Below are 20,385 nucleotides of genomic sequence, written 5' to 3' on the forward strand. Positions count from 1 at the left end.
GTGATGGAGAGGCTGGGGCCGGAAGCGGCGGTGGGTTCCGGTGTGGGCGGGGCTGTGAGGAGGGAGGCGGTGGCGGGAGGCCGGGCCGAGGCGGCAGGCTGGTAGTGGCGGCGGCGGAGCAGCGGGAGCCCGGCGGGAGGCCGGGGGAACGGCCGCCGCCATGAAGAAGCAGTTCAACCGGATGAAGCAGCTGGCCAACCAGACCGTCGGCAGGTGGGTGGCGGGACCGGGGTCGAGCGGCCTTGCCTGGCCTGGCCGGGCCCCGGTGGGGCTCGGGCGGCGGCTCCGCTCCGCTTCGATTTGCCTTGCGAAGCTGCCAGCGGGGACCGGGCGGAGGCCGTCCGCAATCACGGACTTGCCCTCGCCTCTCCCGAGCGGGGCCTTTGGGGGAGGAAAAACTTCTGTCAGCTCGGAGAGCGATTGGCGGGACGGACGGAGAGGCGGTGGGGCAGGTGTTGGTCCGAAATCAACAAATAAATGCAAGAAGACGGTTCCCGTTCTCGGTTTTAGAGCCGGGAGCGGGCCCTGGGCGGGTGTCACCCCCAGCCTGCTGTGAAAGCCAGTGTGGGCCCGTGGGTCTCCGGCTGATGCGGAGCCCCGCGGTTCCCTTTTGCAGCGAATACAGCAGAGCCCGGGGGGTGCTGGTGGAGGGAGTGTCTCTGAACTCCCCCTTCTCCGCAGCGCTGGGGACGCCGCTCTGTGCTTGAGCTGTGTGTCGTGTTTAAGGAGCAGGGTCAGACAGCAAGGTCCCCCGGGGCTGTGGGATGCTGCTCAGCTGGGGAGGATGTCTCGTCAGGGGGTCGCCTTGGGCGTCCCCTGCCCCGAGCCCCACAGAGCTATTTGCATTATGCGCTTCCTCTCTGGGGTTTTGTGACTTTCATTTCTTTTTTAACTCTTTATATTGAGTTATTTGATCTATTTCTCCCCCTTTTTTACATTTAAAATGATTTAAGAGACCGTGTTCTCTATGACAATATTTAGAAGCATAACAGAGAAGCCTTATAGGTGTGCTTGCCACCAATTTCTGTAGATTTTAGAGTCCTTTAGTTTTGACTTTTGTGTGAAGGAATCAGTAGTCAGGCAGGGGAGTCCCTGCCTGCAACTCCTCTGTGCTAAACATGCAAATGCCTCTTTACTGCCTTTCTGCTATTCTATTTTTTCCCCCCACAGAAACTCCTCTCTGTGAAAAGGTGATCCGAAAGTATGTGCTCATACTGCAAGGGTGAGCTTTCCTGTCAGCTGAGGCTAGACCTTCATGGTCTCCAGCCCAAGAACTCACTTACCTCACTGCTTATTTTCTTGGGGCTTACACACAAAGCAGGCCCAGCATGGCAGCTCATGATGGTTAAGTAGGAGATTTTTAATGGGGTGTTTGTATTGCTATAAAAGACAGGCAATTTCCAAACCATCCCAAACCAATCCCGGGGCCTTTCATTCCCATTTCATACAAATTAATATTGGGTTTTCATATTGCTGGGCTAATTATTGGCATATACCTTTTTTTTTTTTTTTTTGCCTGCATTGAGCCTGCAGCTCCCAAATCCCAAGTGGAATTTCAAGTAAATCTGTGTTGTACTGAGCAGGATAAACATCCTGGGCTGCTTTCTGCTTCGAGGGGGACACAGGAATTAAATCTGGAGAGCTGTTTGTAGTGGTGTGTGGGCTGGGAGGTTTGGGATGACCTTTGGCTAAGTGCAGCTGAAACCTGGTTGGAAGCTTGTGGCCCTCGGTCGTTTCACAGCTGGGGTTCTCAGGGTGTGGTTGTCTGGGCTCCAGGATTGCTCATGCTTCTTCACCAGGTGATTGTCTAATGCCCTCAGCCTGGCTCTGGAGCAGTGAAGTTTTCTAGTTTCATCAGAATACAGACAAGTGCCTGTAATTGTTTCATTTTATTGCTGCTTTCTCCCTCCTATCCTTGCTCTTTCTTCTCCCTCCAACCTCCTTCCCATAAAGCCCCTTATTTTTGTAGTTAATATTTTAATCTAATTACTACAAGACCAGTACAGAGAGAAAATGGAGATGCTTAAATTGGCCTGGAAAGCTAAGTTAAGCTGAAGCAACATAAACTGATTCTGGACCTTTGGTTTGGTTGGGTTTCTTTAACTGACCTGAGGAACTCTCATGAGGCCCCAGCAATGTTATAGCTAAAGAGGTGCATGGTTGGGACCCAGCCAGGTACCCTGGCAGTTCCCTTCCTTCACAGAGAGGGGACACATGGGCAGGGACACCTCCTCCTAAAACAGATTGCTCAAGGTCCCCTCCAACCTGACAATCCCAAGCTTGGAGCCTCCAAACTTCTCTGGGCAACCTGTTCTAGTGTCTCATCACCCTCACGGGGAATCATAGAATAGAATCATAGAATCAAGAAGGCTGGAAGAGACCTCGAAGAGTTTCTTCCTAATGTCCAGTCTCAACCCAGCTTCTTCCTGTATGAAGCCATTGCCCTTTGCCCTGTCACTCCAAGCCTTTGTCAGAAGTCCCTCTCCAGCTCTCCTGGAGCCCCCTTCAAATCCTGGAAGACTGCTCTGAGGTCTTCCCAGAGTCTTCTCTCCTCCAGGCCAAACAACTCCAACCCTCTCAGCCTGTTTTCATAGCAGAGGTGCTCCAGCCCTTGGATCATCTTTGTGGCTGCCTTGCTTACATCATCTTCCAAAGGTTGGCATCCTCACCTTCCTTCAAGCAGAGGCATGGCATTTCTGGGCAGCCTGTGAGTCTGCAGGGGCAGTGTTAGAGAGAATGATGACATGTATGTAGGAAACTAATTAAAGAGGGGATTAGCTGAGTGGAACAGGATGCCACAGTAATTAACAGATGAGTTAAATATTTTGCAGCAATTATCCTGTGGATGTTGTCAGATGCCTTCAACAAGACAAGTGTTCAATCTGTCCCTGAATATTTCTTGTGTGTTTGACAGATTTGTTGGAAGTGGAACAGGTCTCCAAGGATTTCTGCTGAGGCAAACAACAGAGCTCTGCTCAACCCATAAAATATCAATTACTTGTCTATGTAAATCTGCCTTTCATTGAAAACTGGCTATTCAGGCACTGCTCCCTCTGATTTTGTTGGCTGGTGTCAGTGCCTCTCCTTGGGAGGTGGCATCAGAGCTCTCTCAGGGCCATCAGAGCTGGAGGAATGAGCTGCAAGTCTCAGCCTGTGGTGGCTCTCATGTCCTGGTGAAAGGTCTCACATCTGGTCAGAGATAATTCTCCAGAAGCAGGGCTGCAGAGGGAGGGCTCACCAGGAAATCATTAGCTCCACATGAGCTGAATTAATGCAGCAAAATAAACTGATGTCTTGACCATGACATACACAGCTAATCACACGAAATAACCACCTCAGATCTGACTTGAGTTGGAACCACATCCAAACTGCAGCATAAATTACTGGAAATGGCTTGAACCTTTTAGTTAAGATTGGAAAAAAATTAAGGGAGGAATGGAGAAGACAAGAACCATCATTCTGACCTTTATGACTTTCAAGTGGCCTGTGCTTCATTGGAGGCCATGTGTGGCCATTTAATGGAAATGAGCTGGTGATTCCTCTAAATCTTCATTAGTTTGGAGGAGCAGAGCTTATCCCCACCTACAACAGCTCTGCTCCACACATGTGTGTGCAGAGCCTTGTGAAATGGGAGTCATGGAATCACAGAATGGGTTGGGTTGGAAGGGACCTCCAAGGGGCATCCAGTCCACCCCCCTGCAGGCAGCAAGGACATCTTCCACTGGATCAGGTTGCTCAGAGCCTTCTTCAAGCCTCACCTTGAAGATCTCCAGGGATGGGACCTCAACTACCTCCCTGGGCAACCTGCTGCAGTGTTCCAGCACCCTCATGGTGCAGGACTTGTTCCTCACATCCAATCTAAATTTGCTCTTCTCTCATTTCAAACCATTGCCCCTTCTGCTGTCCCTGCAGGCCTCTGCAAACAGTCCCTCTGCAGCCTTCTTGTAGCCCCCTTCAGGTACTGGAAGGCTGCTCTGAGGTCTGCCTGGAGCCTTCTCTTCTCCAGGCTGAACACCCCCAGCTCCCTCAGCCTGTCCTCATAGCAGAGGTGCTCCAGCCTCTGGTGATCTTTGTGGCCTCCTCTGGACCCTCTCCATCAGGTCCATGCCCTTCCTGTGCTGAGGGCTCCAGAGCTGAACACAGCACTGCAGGTGAGGTCTCACCAGGGCAGAGGGGCAGAATCCCCTCTCTCCATCTCTGCCCATGCTGCTTTTGATGCAGCCCAGGCTGCCATTGGCCTTCTGGGCTGCCAGTGCCCATTGCTGGCTCATGCCCAGCCTCTCACCCACCAGCACCCCCAAGTCCTTTTCTGCAGGTCTGCTCTCAATTTCATCACCCCCAGCCTGTATTGATATTGAGGGTTGCCCCAACCTTGGTGCAGGACCTTTCACTTTGCCTTATTGAACTTCATGAGACTCTCCTCAGCCCACCTCTCCCAGCTGTCCAGGTCCCCCTGGATGGCATCCCTTCCCTCCTTCAGTCTTATCCATCTCACCACTCAGCTTGGTGTCCTCTGCAGGCTTGCAGGTGTTTTAGTAGGTGCTGCTGATGGATTTGAGGAGGTGAGGAGCCACCTTCCCCTGTGTTTGTACCTTGGGCTGCTCCTGAAGCAGATCCTTGTTCTAGCAGACCAGCTGTGTGTTAGGCTCAGACATTCAAAGGTTTGTTGTGTGTGATGTCAACAAGGTAATTCCTCAGCTGAGTGCTCATCTTCCAGCCTTTGTAAATCACAAAGGGAGACAGATTGTGATGAGAAGCTGGGGCAGTACTCTGCTGTAGAGCTGCAGTCATCTCTGACGGAAATAAACCTTTGGAGGTATGGACATTAAAGGCTTTCGGATGCCCCACTAATAAGCATTTGAAGTACACAGCTGAGTAATTGATGTGAGGAATGAGCCTGCAGAGGAGCTGGGATCAGGCTGTTTACAGAACAGCAGGCAGGTAATTAATGAGACTCGTTACTGGCCAACAGTTCTACACCAGCAGGTTTCTGGGGACACAGCTATGAGTGCTGCTCCCAGCCTGTTCTTCTTTCATCTTATGGGGGCAGTCAGCAGGGGACCATACAGATTAAAAATAATTCCAGCCAAGTGCTCTGCAAGGCTTGGGTCTGGTGAAGGCCTGTAAGATCAAGATGGATAACTGGGTGGATCTCCTTTCTGTCTGTGCTAGCAGAGATACTCTATCTGCCCTTGGGCTGTGGCAGTAATTTAAACCAGGGACAGGCAGAGCTGACTAATTAGAAATCTGCAAGAGAACACAAACCACTTGAGAGCCTTTTTTTAATGCAAGTAGCTAACTTCCTATAGCTTCTTTACTAGACCTCCGTGTTTGAATACAAATTCTTGTACACAAACTGGATTTTCTAAGCCCTGTCCATGACTCACTCCACAGGAGTGGTTGAATCTAGCTTTTAATAGCTCCTGCCCTGCATGGAAGCTACTCTGCTGAACTATATTTAGGATTTCTTAGAGCTACTTGGCAGGCTGCAAGTTGTGAGTGAGAATTGCTGTTATTGTAAGATAATTCAGAGAATCACAGAATGGGTTGGGTTGGAAGGGACCTCCAAAGGGCATCCAGTCCAACTCCCCTGCAGGCAGCAGGGACATCCTTCACTAGAGCAGGTTGCTCAGAGCTTTGTCAAGCCTTGAAGATCTCCAGGGGTGGGGCCTCACCTCCCTCCCTGGGCAACCTGTTGCAGTGTTCCAGCACCCTGATGGTGCAGAACTTGTTCCTCACATCCCATCTATATCTGCTCTTCTCTCATTTCAAACCACTGCCCCTTGTCCTGTCACTGCAGGCCTTTGCAAACAGTCCCTCTTCTTGTAGCCCCCTTCAAGTACTGGAAGGCTGCTCTAAGGTCTCCCTGGAATCTTCTCCAGGCTGAACAACCCCAGCTCCCTCAGCCTGTCTTCATAGCAGAGGTGCTCCAGCCTTGGATCATCCTTTGTGGCCCTCCTCTGGACTTGCTCCAACAGCTCTGTGCCCTTCTTATTCCAGGGACACCAGAACTGGAGGCAGTACTGGAGGTGAGGTCTCACCAGAGCAGAGGCAGAATCTGCTCTGCTTGGTCTCTTAGGTTGCTGTTTGTCTGCAGCTGAGTGCTCATGAAAAGCAAAGCAGAATCTGCTGCCAGTGTTTATAAATGGTTATCTGAAACATTTCCTGTTTACCTCCTAATGAAGTTGGAGGGCTCTTTGATTAGAAGAGTGATGCAGATCTTTCTGGATGCGGATTAGCTCGGTGGCAGGTTCAGAAAGCCTGAGTAGACTGAATTAGGAAGATCTCTCTTTTCCTGGCCGTGGGCAGACTTTTGGACTGCATGGAGCTGTCAGGGACTGATGGAAATCGAATGCGTGCGAGTCCTGGGATGCTGCTGGCAGGGGAAGGAGTTATCCAAACATCTGTGTCAGGAGCTTGGCACAGGAGCTGTGTATTGACTGGAGCTGGCATCTGCAGCAGCCTCAACTGGTCATTAACTCCTGGCCACTTCTGCGCTACTGGATGGGTGGTGAAGAAGTGCAGAGCTTTGTGAAATGGATCCCTGGCTCCAAGAAGGACCTTCAGAGGCTGCAGTGGGCCCAGAGAAGGGCAGCAAAGCTGGTGAAGGGTCTAGAGGGCTGGCAAGGGGCAGCTGATGGAACTGGGGATGTTCAGCCTGGAGAAAAGAGGCTGAGGGGAGACCACCTGGCTCTCTACAAGTCCCTGAAAGGAAGATGGATTCAGATGGGGTTGGTCCCTTCTCCAAAGGAACAAGTGCTAGGACAAGAAGAAATGGCCTCAAGTTGCCCCAGGGGTGGTTTAGGTTGGATATGAGGAACAATTTCTTCACTGAAAGAGTTGCCAAGGCCTGGCCCAGGCTGCCCAGGGCAGTGCTGGAGTCCCCATCCCTGGCATGGTTCCAAAGCCATGGAGATGTAGTGCTGGGGGCCATGGCTTGGTGGTGACCTGGCAGTGCTGGGTTAAGGATTGGACTCCAGGGTTTTATAGGTGTTTTCCACCCTTTATGACTCTGCTCCATGGTTCCATGCAGTGTTTTTTCCAAGATCCAAGCAAACAAAGAGCCAGCAGTCACCCCTTGGGCACTGCCTCTCAGCTTCAGCAGGATCAGCAGAGGTTCTGGGCTCTGCACGTTTCTGTCTTTCCTGTGCCCTTTGGGGAAGGCTGACACAGTGCATGGGGGGTCTTGTGCAGCTGGGGGTCTTGATTTTTTTTTTTTTTTTTGGTGGCCTCCTCAGGCCCCTCTCCAACAGGTCCCTGTCTGTGCTGAGGACCCCAGAGCTGACCCCAGCACTACAGGGGAGTCTCAGCAGAGCACAGCAGAGGAGCAGAATCCCCTCCCTGCCCCTGCTGCCCATGCTGCTAGGGATCAGCCCAGGACAGGGCTGGCTCTGGGCTGGCAGTGCTCAGTGCCAGCTCCTGCACCACTTTGAACCCCCCAGCCCTTCAAGAAGATGATTTTGTGTTGGTTTAATGTCTAGGTTGTTTAAAAAAAAAAAAACTTAAGATGAGAAACTTTGAAGAGGTTGCGTTGTGGTTTTAATGAGAAATAAGAAGTTGCTCGTGGTGTGCATTGCTGTGCTGACAGCCCATGGCAGTGTGATGTTCTCCAGAAAGCCACCACAGCCAGCTCCTAGAGCAAGGTGCAGTGGTGCTCTTGTGAGGGCTGCAACAGCTTGGGAATTGATGAGTAAGTATTTGCTCAGCCCTCAGCTTCAAGAGCCTCATCGCTTGTGATCTGATTCCAGACCACATGAAAACCTGGGAATGATGTGGCTTGGCCTTGCCTGCCTTGCCCAGTGGCCACAAGCAGATGACATGGGAAGGGTGGGAGGCTCAGATGTCCTGTGGTGTTTCCCACACATGGCCTCGTGGCCACCAGCAGTGTCTGTCTCAGGAGTTTCCCAAGCTAGAGGTGATTCTGTGTGTCAGTGTCTGACAGCACCACCCTGTGCTGACTGCACCATTCAGATTGCATCAGGTTGGAAGGGACCCTGGAAGGTCACCTTGTCCACAGCCCTGCAGTCAGCAGGGACACCTCCAGCTAGATCAGTCATGTTAGCAGAGCTCCACTAAAGCAGCTACACTACACAGAATCCCAGAATGCCAGCTTGGAAGGGACTCCAAGGATCACCTGGTCCAGCCTTTCTAGGTGATGGTGGAGCTGAAATGAGCTGGCCCAGCACGCTGCCAAGCTGAGCCTGCAAACTGTCCAATGTAGGAGACTCCACTGCTTCCCTCGGGAGGTGATTCCAATGCCTGACTGTTCCCATGGGCAAACGTTTTCTTCTGGAATCCAATGGGAATCTCCCCAGCAGTGACTAGTCCCCATCACCCCTTGTCTTTTCCATCTGAAGAGATCCCTCAGCAATGTGCCCTTGTGGCCAAGAAGGCCAATGGCAGCCTGGGGTGGATTAGAAGGGCTGTGGTGAGTAGGTCCATGGAGGTTCTCCTCTGCCTCTGCTCTGTCCTGGTGAGGCCACATCTGGAATATTGTGTCCAGCTGTGGGCCACTCAGGTCAAGAAGGACCTCAGGGAACTGCTTGAGAGAGTCCAGCACAGAGCCACAGAGGTGCTGAAGGCAGTGGAGCATCTGCCTGCTGAGGCCAGGCTGAGGGAGCTGAGGGTCTTTAGCTTGGAGCAGAGGAGCCTGAGGGGTGCCCTCGTTCATGGTGATGAAGATGAGCAGGGCAGTGTTGGGAGGATGGAGCCAGGCTCTGCTCACTGATGTCCAATGACTGGACAAGGGGCAATGGGTGCAGGCTGGAGCAGAGAAGGTTCCATGTGAACAGAAGGAAAAACTTTTCCACTGTGAGGGTGCAGAGCCCTGGAGCAGGCTGCCCAGAGAGGGTGTGGAGTCTCCTCTGGAGACTTTCAAACCCCTCCTGGGTGTGTTCCTGTGTGACCTGCCCTGGGTGATCCTGCTGTGGCAGGGGGGTTGGACTGGATGATCTCTGGAGGTCCCACCCAACCCCTACTATTCTCTGATTTTCCTGAGGAGTGGGTGAAGAAGCTCCAGTTATTTTGCTTCCCTTGATGCATGCAGAAGATGCTTTTCAAACTTCTCTCAACACATTTGCTGTGGGATGCTGAGGAAGGACTTGCTTTAGTTGTGCTGAATGTTCTTGACCTGAGGATACCTTCACAGTTGTGCTCTCCAGTAGAGAACCAGCTGAAACCTGTTGGTTAGAGGAAAAAAGGGATTATAGAACTGGGCAGCAGACTTGTGTGCCAACTGCTGAGTGGGCAGAGCATGAAATACTTGGGATGTTTTGTTGCAGGAAAAGAAATTAAAATATTCCAAAGCCAAGGATTTGGGAAATACTCATTAACCCTCTTGCACTGGTGTCCTTGTCTCCTCTGGCTTTGTGCATTCTGCTGCTGCTGAAACAGGTCAGGAGAGTGATAAAATATTCAGCATAGACAGACACACAGCAGAGGAGCTGTTGGAGCTGGAGCAGCTTCAGCTCCCTGTTTTGTTGGGGGGGGGGGTCAGGACTGTGCAGCAAGGCCTGAGGGAGCAGCTGCCTCAGGAGAGCACAGGCTTGAGTTGCCTTAAAATCATAGAATCACAGAATGGTTGGCTTGGAAGAGACCTCAAAGCTCATCCAGTTCCAACCCCCTGCCATGGGCAGGGACACTGCCCACTAGCTCAGGTTGCTCAAGGCCTCATCCAGCCTGGCCCTGAACACCCCTAGGGAGGGAGCATCCCCAACCTCCCTGGGCAACCTCTTCCAGTGTCTCTCCACCCTCACTGGAAAGAATTTCTGCCTGATCTCCAGTCTCAATCTGCCCTTCTCAAGCTTCAGTGTCACTTTTCTGTGCAGAGGTTTCTCAGGTGGCTTCACAATGTTTTAAAGGGTCTAGGGCAGCCAGAATGATTGTGCCAGACCTCACAGGCTGTGCTTGTGTCACAGCAGGTAACTGGAGTTTGAGTCACCATCCCTAGCCAGACCTGTGAAACACCATAGGGAAGCAGAGTGGGAAAGGAGATATTATCCTGGGCTGCTTGGTCCATCCATGAGGGTTTGGTATCTGAACAGTAAAGGTAAAAATACCCTTGGGTGTGCTGTAGTGACAGCTGCACACCAACACTCTGGAGATGGAGCCCAGCTCTCCTGATACTTACTGCTGTGAACAGAGTAACCACAGAATCACAGACTGGCTTGGGTTGAAAAGGGACCTCCAAAAGACATCCTCTTTTACAGCAGGTTGCTCAGAACATTCTTGAAGCCTGACCTTGAAGACCACCAGGGATGGGGCCTCAACTACCTCCCTGGGCAACCTGCTGCAGTGTTCCAGCACCCTCATGGTGCAGGACTTGTTCCTCACATCCAATCTAAATTTGCTCTGCTCTCATTTCAAACCATTGCCCCTCCTGCTGTCCCTGCAGGCCTTTGCAAACAGTCCCTCTGCAGCCTTCTTGTAGCCCCCTTCAGGTACTGGAAAGCTGCTCTAAGGTCTGCCTGGAGCCTTCTCCAAGATGAACACCCCCAGCTCCCTCAGCCTGTCCTCATAACAGAGCTGCTCCAGCCCCCTGATCATCTTTATGGCCTCCTCTGGACCCACTCCATCAGGTCCATGTCCTTCCTGTGTTGGTGTTAGCCTTTTTGGGGGTGAATCTGGGATTTCTTGGTTGTAGCTGGATCTGGTGGTGGGTCTTTAGTGCAAATCATTTTAATACCAGGTTATGCCCAGAGTCACAGTCCTAAAATAGTCATGATTCAGTCTGCTGAAAGAGGTAGAAGTGAGGTAATGAGCTGTTTCAACCTGATGCTGTAATATGAGACTTGGGATTTCTGAAAGCAAATTATTTCTGAGATAGTTCCATGGTATTTTTAGGTTCTGATAATGGATCTGTGGCCAGAACCACTCTTCAGAGGTCATTGTATCAGCAAATGCTGAAATGCCAAGCAGGGGATCATCTTAGGCTGTGGTTAACTGGAGACTGCCTTAATGTGTTAGGAATGTTTCCTAATGCTATGCAGTCTCCAGAGGGAAAGGTTTCCTCCTGTAAAAGCAGCTCCATTTTGGGGGTGTTTTAGGAGAACCTTCAGCCCAATATGTCAGGTCCTGCAGAAGACAGCAGTTAGCTGTCCCCCCTCTCACCCACTTTGCCATGGCACAGCTCCAATCTGAAAGCTGTGTGAATGGAAATGGGTAAGGTAGGGCTGATCTGGGGTGATTCAGGACCCCAGAGCCTGCCAGCAGCTGGTGGTCACAGCTCAGGTGAGTTTGGTTGATTATGGTGCTTGATTACCTCCTTTTGCCAGGGCTGCCTCATTGTTACAGGGTGACAACCCAGCCGTGACAGCAGGGTTAAATTTGATCCTCACTGAGTCAGCCAGGTTTGAAGCAGCACTTGGTGTCTAGACAAGACAAAAAGAGGGAACTTTGGAGTATCCTTTTTCTGCTTTGCTGACTGAATTAGAACATTTTGGTTAAAATTTATTCCTTAGGAACTAAATAGCCTTAAAAGCTTGGAGTTTGTGACTGCTGCTCCGTTGCTGCTAAAAGCTTGTCAGAAGATGTCACAGAACGGTGGGGGTTGGGTGGGATCTCTGAAGAGAAGAGGCAAACCCCCCTGCAAAGGCAGGGTCACCTACAGAGGGTCACACAGGAACATCTCCAGGTGAGTTAGGAATGTCTCCAGAGATATGAGACTCCATCATCTCTCTGGGCATCCAGCTCCCCATCACCCTTAAATTGCAGAAGTTCCTCCTCATCTTTAGATAGAGCTTCTGATGTTCCACTTTATGCCCATTGCCCCTTGTGCTGGCACTGGGCACCACTGACAAAAGCCTGGTCCCATCCTCCTGGAAGCACTGATGAGATCCCCCCTCAGGCTGCTCTTCTCCAGACTAGAAGGAGTTGTGCATCTTCTGCTTGGCCCATCCTGCTGTCTCAACAGGAAGGGACCTTTCAGAAAGACGCCAGCTGGGTGAGGTCACAAGTTCTTCTCCTTAGTGAGGTGGAGCTCTTTTGACCCAGCTTGTTTTCTGGTGAAGTTAATTGCACTGCAAAATGACAGCAACATCCTGGAGTGACTGCAGAGGAGCCAGGGGATCTAGGAAGGAAGAAAAATGCAGAATCCCTGAATCAGTTTTAGGTGAGCTGGTGACCCTTCCCCAGCTTTGTTGTCCTTTTCTGGACCTGCTCCAGCCCCTCAATGTCCTTCTTGGAGTGAGGGGCCCAAAACTGAACCCCAGTACTCAAGGTGTTGCCTCACCAGTGCCCAGTACATGGCCACCACCCCTGTCCTGCTCCTGCAGGCTGCACCAGTGGAGATCCAGGCAAGGATGCTGGTGGCCTTCTTGGCCACCTGGGCACACCCTGGCTCATCTTCAGCTGCTGTCAGCAAGCATCCCTAGGTCCTTTTCCACTGGGCAGTTTCCAGCCACTCTGCCCCAAACCTGGAGCGTTGGTGGGGTGGTTGTGACCCAGGTACAAGACCCAGCACTTGTATTTGTTAGGTCGTAGTTATCAGGCAATCCATAGGAAACGTTCCCCCTCCCTGAGCAAAAGTTGTGTTTTCTGTGTGAGCTGAAGACAGAAAGCAAAGGTTTTCATCAGAAACAGGCGAGCTGGAGGCTTGCAGCTCCTGCTTGCAGCTCCTGCTTGCAGCTCCTGCTTGCAGCTCCTGCTTGCGGCTGAACGTTCACCGCTTTGCCTCCCCGTAAGCGGATTTCCCACGCAGCTTAAGTGTCCTGATCCATGAGGTTTGGGGTAGGAACAGCAGGCTCCAGTAATCCTGCTTTGGTCCCAGCAGCTCCGAGAGCCTGGCGAAGTGCAGTGCAGGCTACTAAACCTTGGTCGGACTCAGTCGTAGCTCCGAGCGAGCGAGAGAGTCGAGTGCGCTGCTGGAGCAGCGGGGAAGGGAGCTCGGGGCGCAGCCCCTGGCAGGGCAGCGGCGGCGCAGGGCTGCGGCTCGCAGGCAGTGCCCTGCTCCTGTGTACCCTGTCTCTAAGCAACACCCAAACACGGCCTCCCGAGCCCGGTAATTGGAGTCCTCCTCTCACTTGCAGGCTCATTGTCTGAGCCGGCTGACAGACTCCCTGTCCTGTTGCTGAAACACGATAAAGGCTCCAGCCGTTAATTGTTAATCAGGGGCCGAGCAGAAAATCAGTGCAAAGGCTTCACTGGGAAACAGCAGGCACCGAGAAAATATTATCCTTGGGTGGGTACTGACCTGCTGAGCATTTTGGGAGAGCTTTAGGTCCCTGAATTCCATGAAATTAAAGGGAATTAATTCCAACCAGTTTTAAACATCTTCAAGTCCCTAATTTCCCTTAAATTAAAAGGAATTAATTCTGGCCAGTTTTAGGTAGCTTCAGGTCCCTGAATTCCATGAAATTAAAGGGAATTAATTCCAGTCAGTTTTAAACATCTTCAAGTCCCTAATTTCCCTTAAATTAAAAGGAATTAATTCTGGCCAGTTTTAGGTAGCTTCAGGTCCCTGAATTCCATGAAATTAAAGGGAATTAATTCCAGTCAATTTTAGATAACTTCAAGTCCCATGAAATTAAAAGCAAAAAGAGTTTTTCCTGTTATTTCAAAGCTTCCAACTCCTTTTTTGACTCCTACTTTCTATTCCTACTTCACTGTTCTGCCTTTTCTGTGTTTCCTCCTTTTGCTTCTTATCTTGACTCAGTTTGGTTCCTTTTCAGAGGCTTTTCTCTTGCCAGTTTTGTGAATCCCCAAACTTAAAATAGACCTGTCTGGCCAGTGGATTAAATTAAGGCCAGCATTACCTTTGCTAAAATGTTCATTTCTGGGCTGGAGTTTTTTGACCCAAGGCAACACGTAGCTGCCACAGCTGCCAAAGTGCAAAAACAAACAAAAACAAAGCTATAAATCTGCAGAAAGCTGCCCAGGATTTATCTTTTTTTAGCAGCTGAGTGTATTTTGCTCGTTGCTGTATTGCAGATTTTTCCTCTTCAGACATGTCTGCTCCATAAAAGCTCTGTCTTTGCAAAAGACACTGCTGCTGCTGCTTGGAGTCTTTCCCAGGGACTGACAGTGCAAAGACTTTAGAATCCTAGAATGGCTCAGGTTGGAAGGGACCTCAGAGATCATCCACTCCAACCTCTCCACCATAGGCAGGGACACCTCAAAACTAGACTCAGCTGCTCAAGGCCTCATCCAGCCTGGCCCAGGGAGGAGGCATCCACAACCTCCCAGAGTCTCACCACCCTTGCACCTGAAAACTTCTTCCTAAGATCCAGTCTAATCCAACTCTCTCTCTGCTTCAAACCATTCCCCCTTGTCCTGTCTCTAGACACCCTCATGGAAAGTCCCTCTGCAGCCTTCCTTTAGGACCCCTTCAGGTATTTTGAATTAAGATTTCTATTACCAGAGCCATTAAAACTGGCTTGAGTGAGGGGGTAGCCCACCTGTCCTGTGGTTGGAATGGAAAGTGGAGTCTTGTTTGAAAGTTCAGAAGGGCTTTCTGGTAGGGTTCTTTAGTTTTTCTTCTCAACTGTGAAGGAGTTCTCATGCCAGCAGGTGGTTTGGCAAGGGGACTGGCTCTCCTCTAAAAGAAGAAGCTGCCAAACCCACGTGCATGAAATTCATGAGTTGTTTTCTTACCCAAGAACATCAGCTGTGGGCAGGGTCTTCAATTTGCATCACACTCTGCAGCAGAGCCCTTTCTGCTGCCAAGCCCTGACTCCCCTGCTGCCCTTCCATGAGTTCCCACCCCGTCCTTGTGCTTCCAGCTCTCACCTCAACGCTGAGCTTAAACTGACTGAAAATGGTGTTTCTTCCAATTGGGTTAGTTCTGGTCAGTCCTTTGAGCTGCTGACTGCTGGAGATGCTTGTGGCAGGCAAAGGGAGATGGCAGCAGCCAAGGGTGGGAGGAGGGAGGACACAGCAACTCTTAGCAGCAGCTCTGCCAGCTGTCACCTGAGTGTTGATGAAATGTTTGCCCCTGGGTGCAGTTTCATGATCAGCTTAAGCTGGTTTGAAGTAGCTGCTGGTGGCTAAAAGGGACAGATTTCCCCTCTCCCTGCCCAGCCCATGCTGGTGCCAGCTCCCCTGCTTCCAGGATGCTGCAGCCATGGGGTGGCCCAGGGAAGGCACTGGGACAGCTGGAAACCACTGACTAATCAGATGTAGTTCTGGTCTGAGCTGCCTGTTGAAGCTACAGATGCAGGGAAGGGATGTCAGGACCTGTACCTGAAGTTCAGAGGAGGGCACTGCTCCAGACAGGACTCCTGGGAGGTTAAAGGGAAGCATATGAGGGAAGAATCCAACATTTGCTCCTTGCTGGGGGGTTGGTTTGGTGGTGACTCGAGCTGGCACAAGTCTGGCTGCTGTGAAGGGACAAGGTGAGCAGCTCTGCACAGCCAGCCTGGGCAAGGGAGGTGGCCACAGGCTGATTTATTGCTGCTGCTTGGCCCAGGTTAATTTTCAACTAGACCTCAAGCTCTGGTGTGACTCTGTCTGCAAGTGCTGCTTGGGCTGGGAGAATTCCCATCTTGGCAGCAGCCAAGTTTGTGTTGGCATAGAGGAGTTGTAAAGCTGCACCTGAGAGTAAGGAATGATGAATTCAGTCATTGCTTACGTTGCTTCCTGCTCTTGGCTCTTCCATCCAAATTATGCCCAGCTAATTTTAGAGGGAGTTATTCTCCATAAGGAAATGGTTGTTGCTTGCTTGGAGGAGGGAAGGACTTTGTGTGAGTAGGGAAGCTTGGGTGTAAATATGGTGCAGACCTCTCATGGCAGGGGAGGTGGAGTAGATGATCTCTAAGGTTCTTTCCATCCTAAGCCATTCATCAGCAAGTGTGCAGATGATACCAGGCTGTGTGGTGAGGTTGATAAGACTGAAGGATGGGCTGGTATCCAGGGAGACCTGAGCAGGCTGGAATTCTGAGTCCAGTTCTGGGCTCCCCAGTTCAAGAAGGGCAGGGGCTTGCTGGAGGGGGTACAGGAAGGGACTACAAAGATGCTGAAGGGACTGGAACATCTCTGTGAGGAGGAAAGGTTGAGAGAATTTGGGCTGGAAAAGAGCAGCCTGGGGGGGGGGAATCTTATCAATGCTGATCAATACTCCAAGGGTGCGTGGCAGGAGGATGGGACCAGGCTGTGTTCAGTGGTGCCCAGTGCCAGGATGAGGGGTAATGGGCACAAACTGGAACATCGGAAGTTCCATCTCAAGATGAGGAGGGACATTTGTATCTCCAGAGGTCTCTTCCAGTCCCTCCCGTTCTGGGATTCTGTGAGCTGTCCTAAAACCAAACGCCTGCTTTACCCAGAGGGGTTGGGACTCTGCAGGGCCTTGCTGCAGTGACTGCTCCTCCAAGAGTGGCCCTAAAATAGGATTTGGCTCCAGCCATGGTTGTTCTAAATGGCTAAATTTACTGCTTGGCCTGGGAGAGAAGCCTGGGATCCATTTCATTTAGGAAGGAATTTCAGCTCCCCTGATGTGAACAGTTTGTCATGGGGTTCCCTGTGCTCAGAGCAGCAGCCTGCTTGCTTTCCAAGATGATTATCTCCCTGAAGCTCTGCCTTTAATTAGAGCAGGCAGGCTTCAGTCTTCAGCAGTGGATGGCTGAGATAGAGGAGATCAAAGCTGCAGCCTTTAGATTAAGCAACCGAAATCTGATGGAGAAACCCAGTGGAGGAAATTAAGAAGGAAGACAAAAGGAGCAGAAATCTTCATTCATTGAGACCTGGATGGTAGTTTTGCAGCTCCTGGCCCTCTGAAGATGCACATCTTGATTAATGAAAGGTTTTGGTGCCTTGGAGGTGATGCACCATTTTTCAAAGCACTTGTAAAGGATCACCCCAATGGTGTCGTGGGGTACATGAAGAGTATGACTAGCAGGTCAAGGGAGGTTCTTCTCCCCCTCTGCCCTGCTGAAGCTACAGCTGGAGTCCTGGGTTCCATTCTGGGCTCCCCAGTTCAAGAAGGGCAAGGAACTGCTGGAGAGAGTCCAGAAGAGGCTGCAAAGATGCTGAGGGGCCTGGAGCATCTCTGTGAGGAGGAAAAGCTGCGAGCCCTGGGGCTGTTGAGCCTGGAGAAGAGACCCCCAGAGGGGATCAGATCAGTGCTCAGCAAAAACTAAAGGCTGGAGGACAAGAGGATGGGGTCAGACCAAGAGCTTCCATCTCAATAGGAGGAGAAAATGTGAGGCCACAGCTGGAGGATTTGGTCCAGTTCAAGAGGGACAGGAAACTACTGGAGAGAGTCCAATAGAGGCTACAAAGATGCTGAGGGGCCTGGAGCATCACTGTGAGGAGGAAAGGCTGAGAGCCCTGGGGCTGTTGTGCTAGAGAAGAGCAGCCCCAGAGAGGATGTGATTGATGCTCAGCAACAGCTAAAGGCTGTGGGGCAAGAGGCTGGGGCCAGGCTCTTGTCAGTGGTGCCCAGGGACAGGACAAGGGGCAACAGGCACAAACTGGAACCCAGGAGGTTCCACCTGACCAAAAGGAGAAACTTCTTTGGTGTGAGGGTGCAGGAGGCCTGGCCCAGGCTGCCCAGAGAGGTTGTGGAGTCTCCTTGTCTGGAGAACTTCCAAACCCACCTGGGCATCGTGATCCTGGGCAGGCTGCTGTGGGTGCCCCTGCTGGAGCAGGGGGATTGGGCAGGGTGATCTCCAGAGGTCCTTTCCAACCCCACTGTTCTGTGGTTTGAAGCTACAGGAAGTGGATGGGTTAAAATGGGTGACCTGAGCATCTCTTTGATAGGAAGACTGGTTCTGCACTGAGGCCCTTCCATAGGAAATGAGCTGTTGGCTTGCCTCCTCCAAAACAGCAGCCTTTGGGCTGATTTTTGCTACTGAAGCATCACCTGATGGATGATGAAAGCAAATTCAGTACTTGTGCAGAAGTTTCTATCATTAATTTGGGTGAGAAACAGTCAGGCAAGGTTGAAGTCTGCTTGGTGAGTGGTGGGCCATAAATAGTAAGTAGGTATTGAAAATGGTGGCTGTCACCTGCCAGTCATCCTGAAGTGATTTTAAGATGTTTAGAAGCTCACAGGCTGTTGGTACTTTGGGTCATGGAGCTCCTTTGGCAAACCTTCAGCCACACCGAGGATCCCTTGCAATATGAGTGCTGGGGAGTCAAAATGGGATTCACTTGGGGCTTGTGTGACATCATGAGCTTGGTTTCTGTGGTGAGAAGTTGTACTTGTTCAAACACATTTCTGCTCTGGCTTGTCTTCAAAGTGCTGTGCAGGTGAAACCCAACTCCTACAGCATATCCACAAAGCTGAGAAGATGCCCCAGGCTGCCAAAGGAAGCTAAATAAATCCTTTGGAATAAAGTGGGTTTGCAAAGTGACCTTTTCTATGTCTGCTTGTGAAGGCCATGCTTGGAGGAGCTTTTGCTTTCCAGTCACACATTAAAATTCTTTGATATTTGAAAGATATTAGTTTCTGGAAAGTGTAGAGAAATGTGGAGCCTGGGTGGGATATGGGGAGTGGGAAGTGTGTGTGGTAAAAACCTCTCTAGGAAATTCTAGCTGAGGTAAGGAGCTGGCAGGGGAAGGGGCAGGGCAACCCTCATTGTGGTGTTCTCAACTGGAAATCAAGAGGTTCCCTGCATTATGAGGACAGGCTGAGGGAGCTGGGGGTGTTCAGCCTGGAGAAGAGAAGGCTCCAGGGAGACCTTAGGGCAGCTTTCCAGTACTTGAAGGGGACTGGAAGAAGGCTGCAGAGGGACTGTTTGCAAAGGTCTGCAGTGACAGGATGAAGGGCAATGGTTTGAAATGAGAGAAGAGCAAATTTAGGTTGGATGTGAGGAACAAATTCTGCACCATGAGGGTTCTGGAACATTGCAACAGGTTGCTCAGGGAGGTAGTTAAGGCCTCATCCCTAGAGATCTTCAAGATGAGGCTGGACAAGGCTCTGAGCAACCTGCTCCAGTGGAGGATGTTCTTGCTGAGTGCATTGGGCTTGGACTAGATGAGGTCCCTTCCAACCCAACCCATTCTATGATTCTATCACCTTGATGCCTTGAAGTCAGACCAAAGGAGGATATTGCCACAGTGATTTCTTTCACATCTAGGGGCTGCAGCAGTCGTTTAAGTGTCCAGCAACTGGCACCCAGCAGCTGCTTCTGCATCCATATTGAAAAGGCATCTCTGAGTTTGTCTCTGGTCTTGTTAGGCTGATTCAAGCCTTTCTCCTGAACGAATTTTTCATTTAGGTTTAAGATTCTTTGCCATGGATACTACACAGATTCTGCATGAGAGGGAAACGTGCTCCTGGAGCTCGGCACAATGTCAGATCTAAGCTGGAAGTCCTGAAACACCTGAAACTATGGAGTCTGCCTTGGTGACTGTTAAAAAACAAACCTTTTGGAGGGGAAATTGTCCTCTAATTCTGAATTCCTTGTTTTGGAACAGAGCTGCTGATTCTTCCATTTTTCCTGGCAGTGAACCCTGCCTATTGTATGTGGAAAGCTGGCAGGATGTGCTGCCAGCCCCGCGCCCGCCGAAGGTGCTCTGGAGTGTGAACTGGCCAGCAGAGCTAGGCTGGCTCCTCCTGCTAACAAACAAACCCTTTGTCTGGGAAAATGGCCCAGCAGGGAAGGCAGAGCTCTCCTTTTGCCTCATGCTTTGGATGGATGTCTCCTCAGTTCCACCAGACTCTTTCCAGAGCTGAGGAATGCGGAGCTGTGTCGTCACAGAGCGAGCTGCCCTCCCTGTGAGCTGCCCTCCGTGGCATCACCTCCCTGCAGCCCCACCTCCCATCCTCAGCCTGTGACTCAAGGTTTCTGTTTCCACTTGGCCACTGGCACTGAGTCACTCCTTCTGTTGTCAATGGCCAAGATTTTATGGCTCTTCGTGGCAGGTTTGCTCTCCTTCCTTCCTTGCTAGACTTTCACAGTAGGAATTTCCTCTGGTTTGGTAGCTCTGACCTGTTTAGGAGATCAGCCCCTGGGCTGGAGGTGATGCTCTGGTGGTGACCAGGACTCTGCTCTGAGGCCAGTGTGACCTCACAAAATCCCAGGTTGGAAGGGACCCCCCAAAGACCATCTTGTCCAACCTTTCTAGGTGATAGTGGAGTTGAAATCAGCTGGCCCAGCACCCCATCAAGCTGAGTCTTCAAACTGTCCAACAGAGGGGAGCCCACCACTTCCCTTGGAAGGTGATTCCAACGTGGTTTAGATGAAACTTCATTTTTTTTTCTCTCTCCGGTGCTGCTTTAATGGAGCCTCTTGATTTTATCCATGGACATATAAATTCTTTCCTCCTGGGAGATAAACACTTTTATCTCAGGAATTCTCATCTGCTCTTCCCAGCTGTACAGAGCAGACTTGTGGCTGGAAGTGTGGAGGAGCTGTGGAATGAAAAAGGGATGAGTTTTAAACCTGTGGGGTGAGAGCTGTTCTGCTCCCACCCTGCTCACAGCTGTGCTGGGCTGTGCCAAAGGAC

The 20,385-nt window shown here is 51.0% G+C and overlaps 1 protein-coding gene across 1 annotated transcript in view; it reads left to right on the forward strand.

Moving 5' to 3' along the window:
• Positions 1-784: 784 nt before the first annotated feature.
• The window catches only part of ARHGAP17 (Rho GTPase activating protein 17), a 56,231-nt gene continuing 36,630 nt past the window's right edge, over positions 785-20,385 (forward strand). Inside the window, exons 1-2 of the mRNA XM_054391292.1 lie at positions 785-791; positions 1,171-1,222. Of these exons, the coding sequence (XP_054247267.1) occupies positions 785-791; positions 1,171-1,222 (59 nt within the window). The remainder of the gene's footprint in view (positions 792-1,170; positions 1,223-20,385) is intronic.

The sequence above is a fragment of the Indicator indicator genome, chromosome 22 (assembly GCF_027791375.1).
Source record: "Indicator indicator isolate 239-I01 chromosome 22, UM_Iind_1.1, whole genome shotgun sequence".
NCBI lineage: Eukaryota > Metazoa > Chordata > Aves > Piciformes > Indicatoridae > Indicator > Indicator indicator.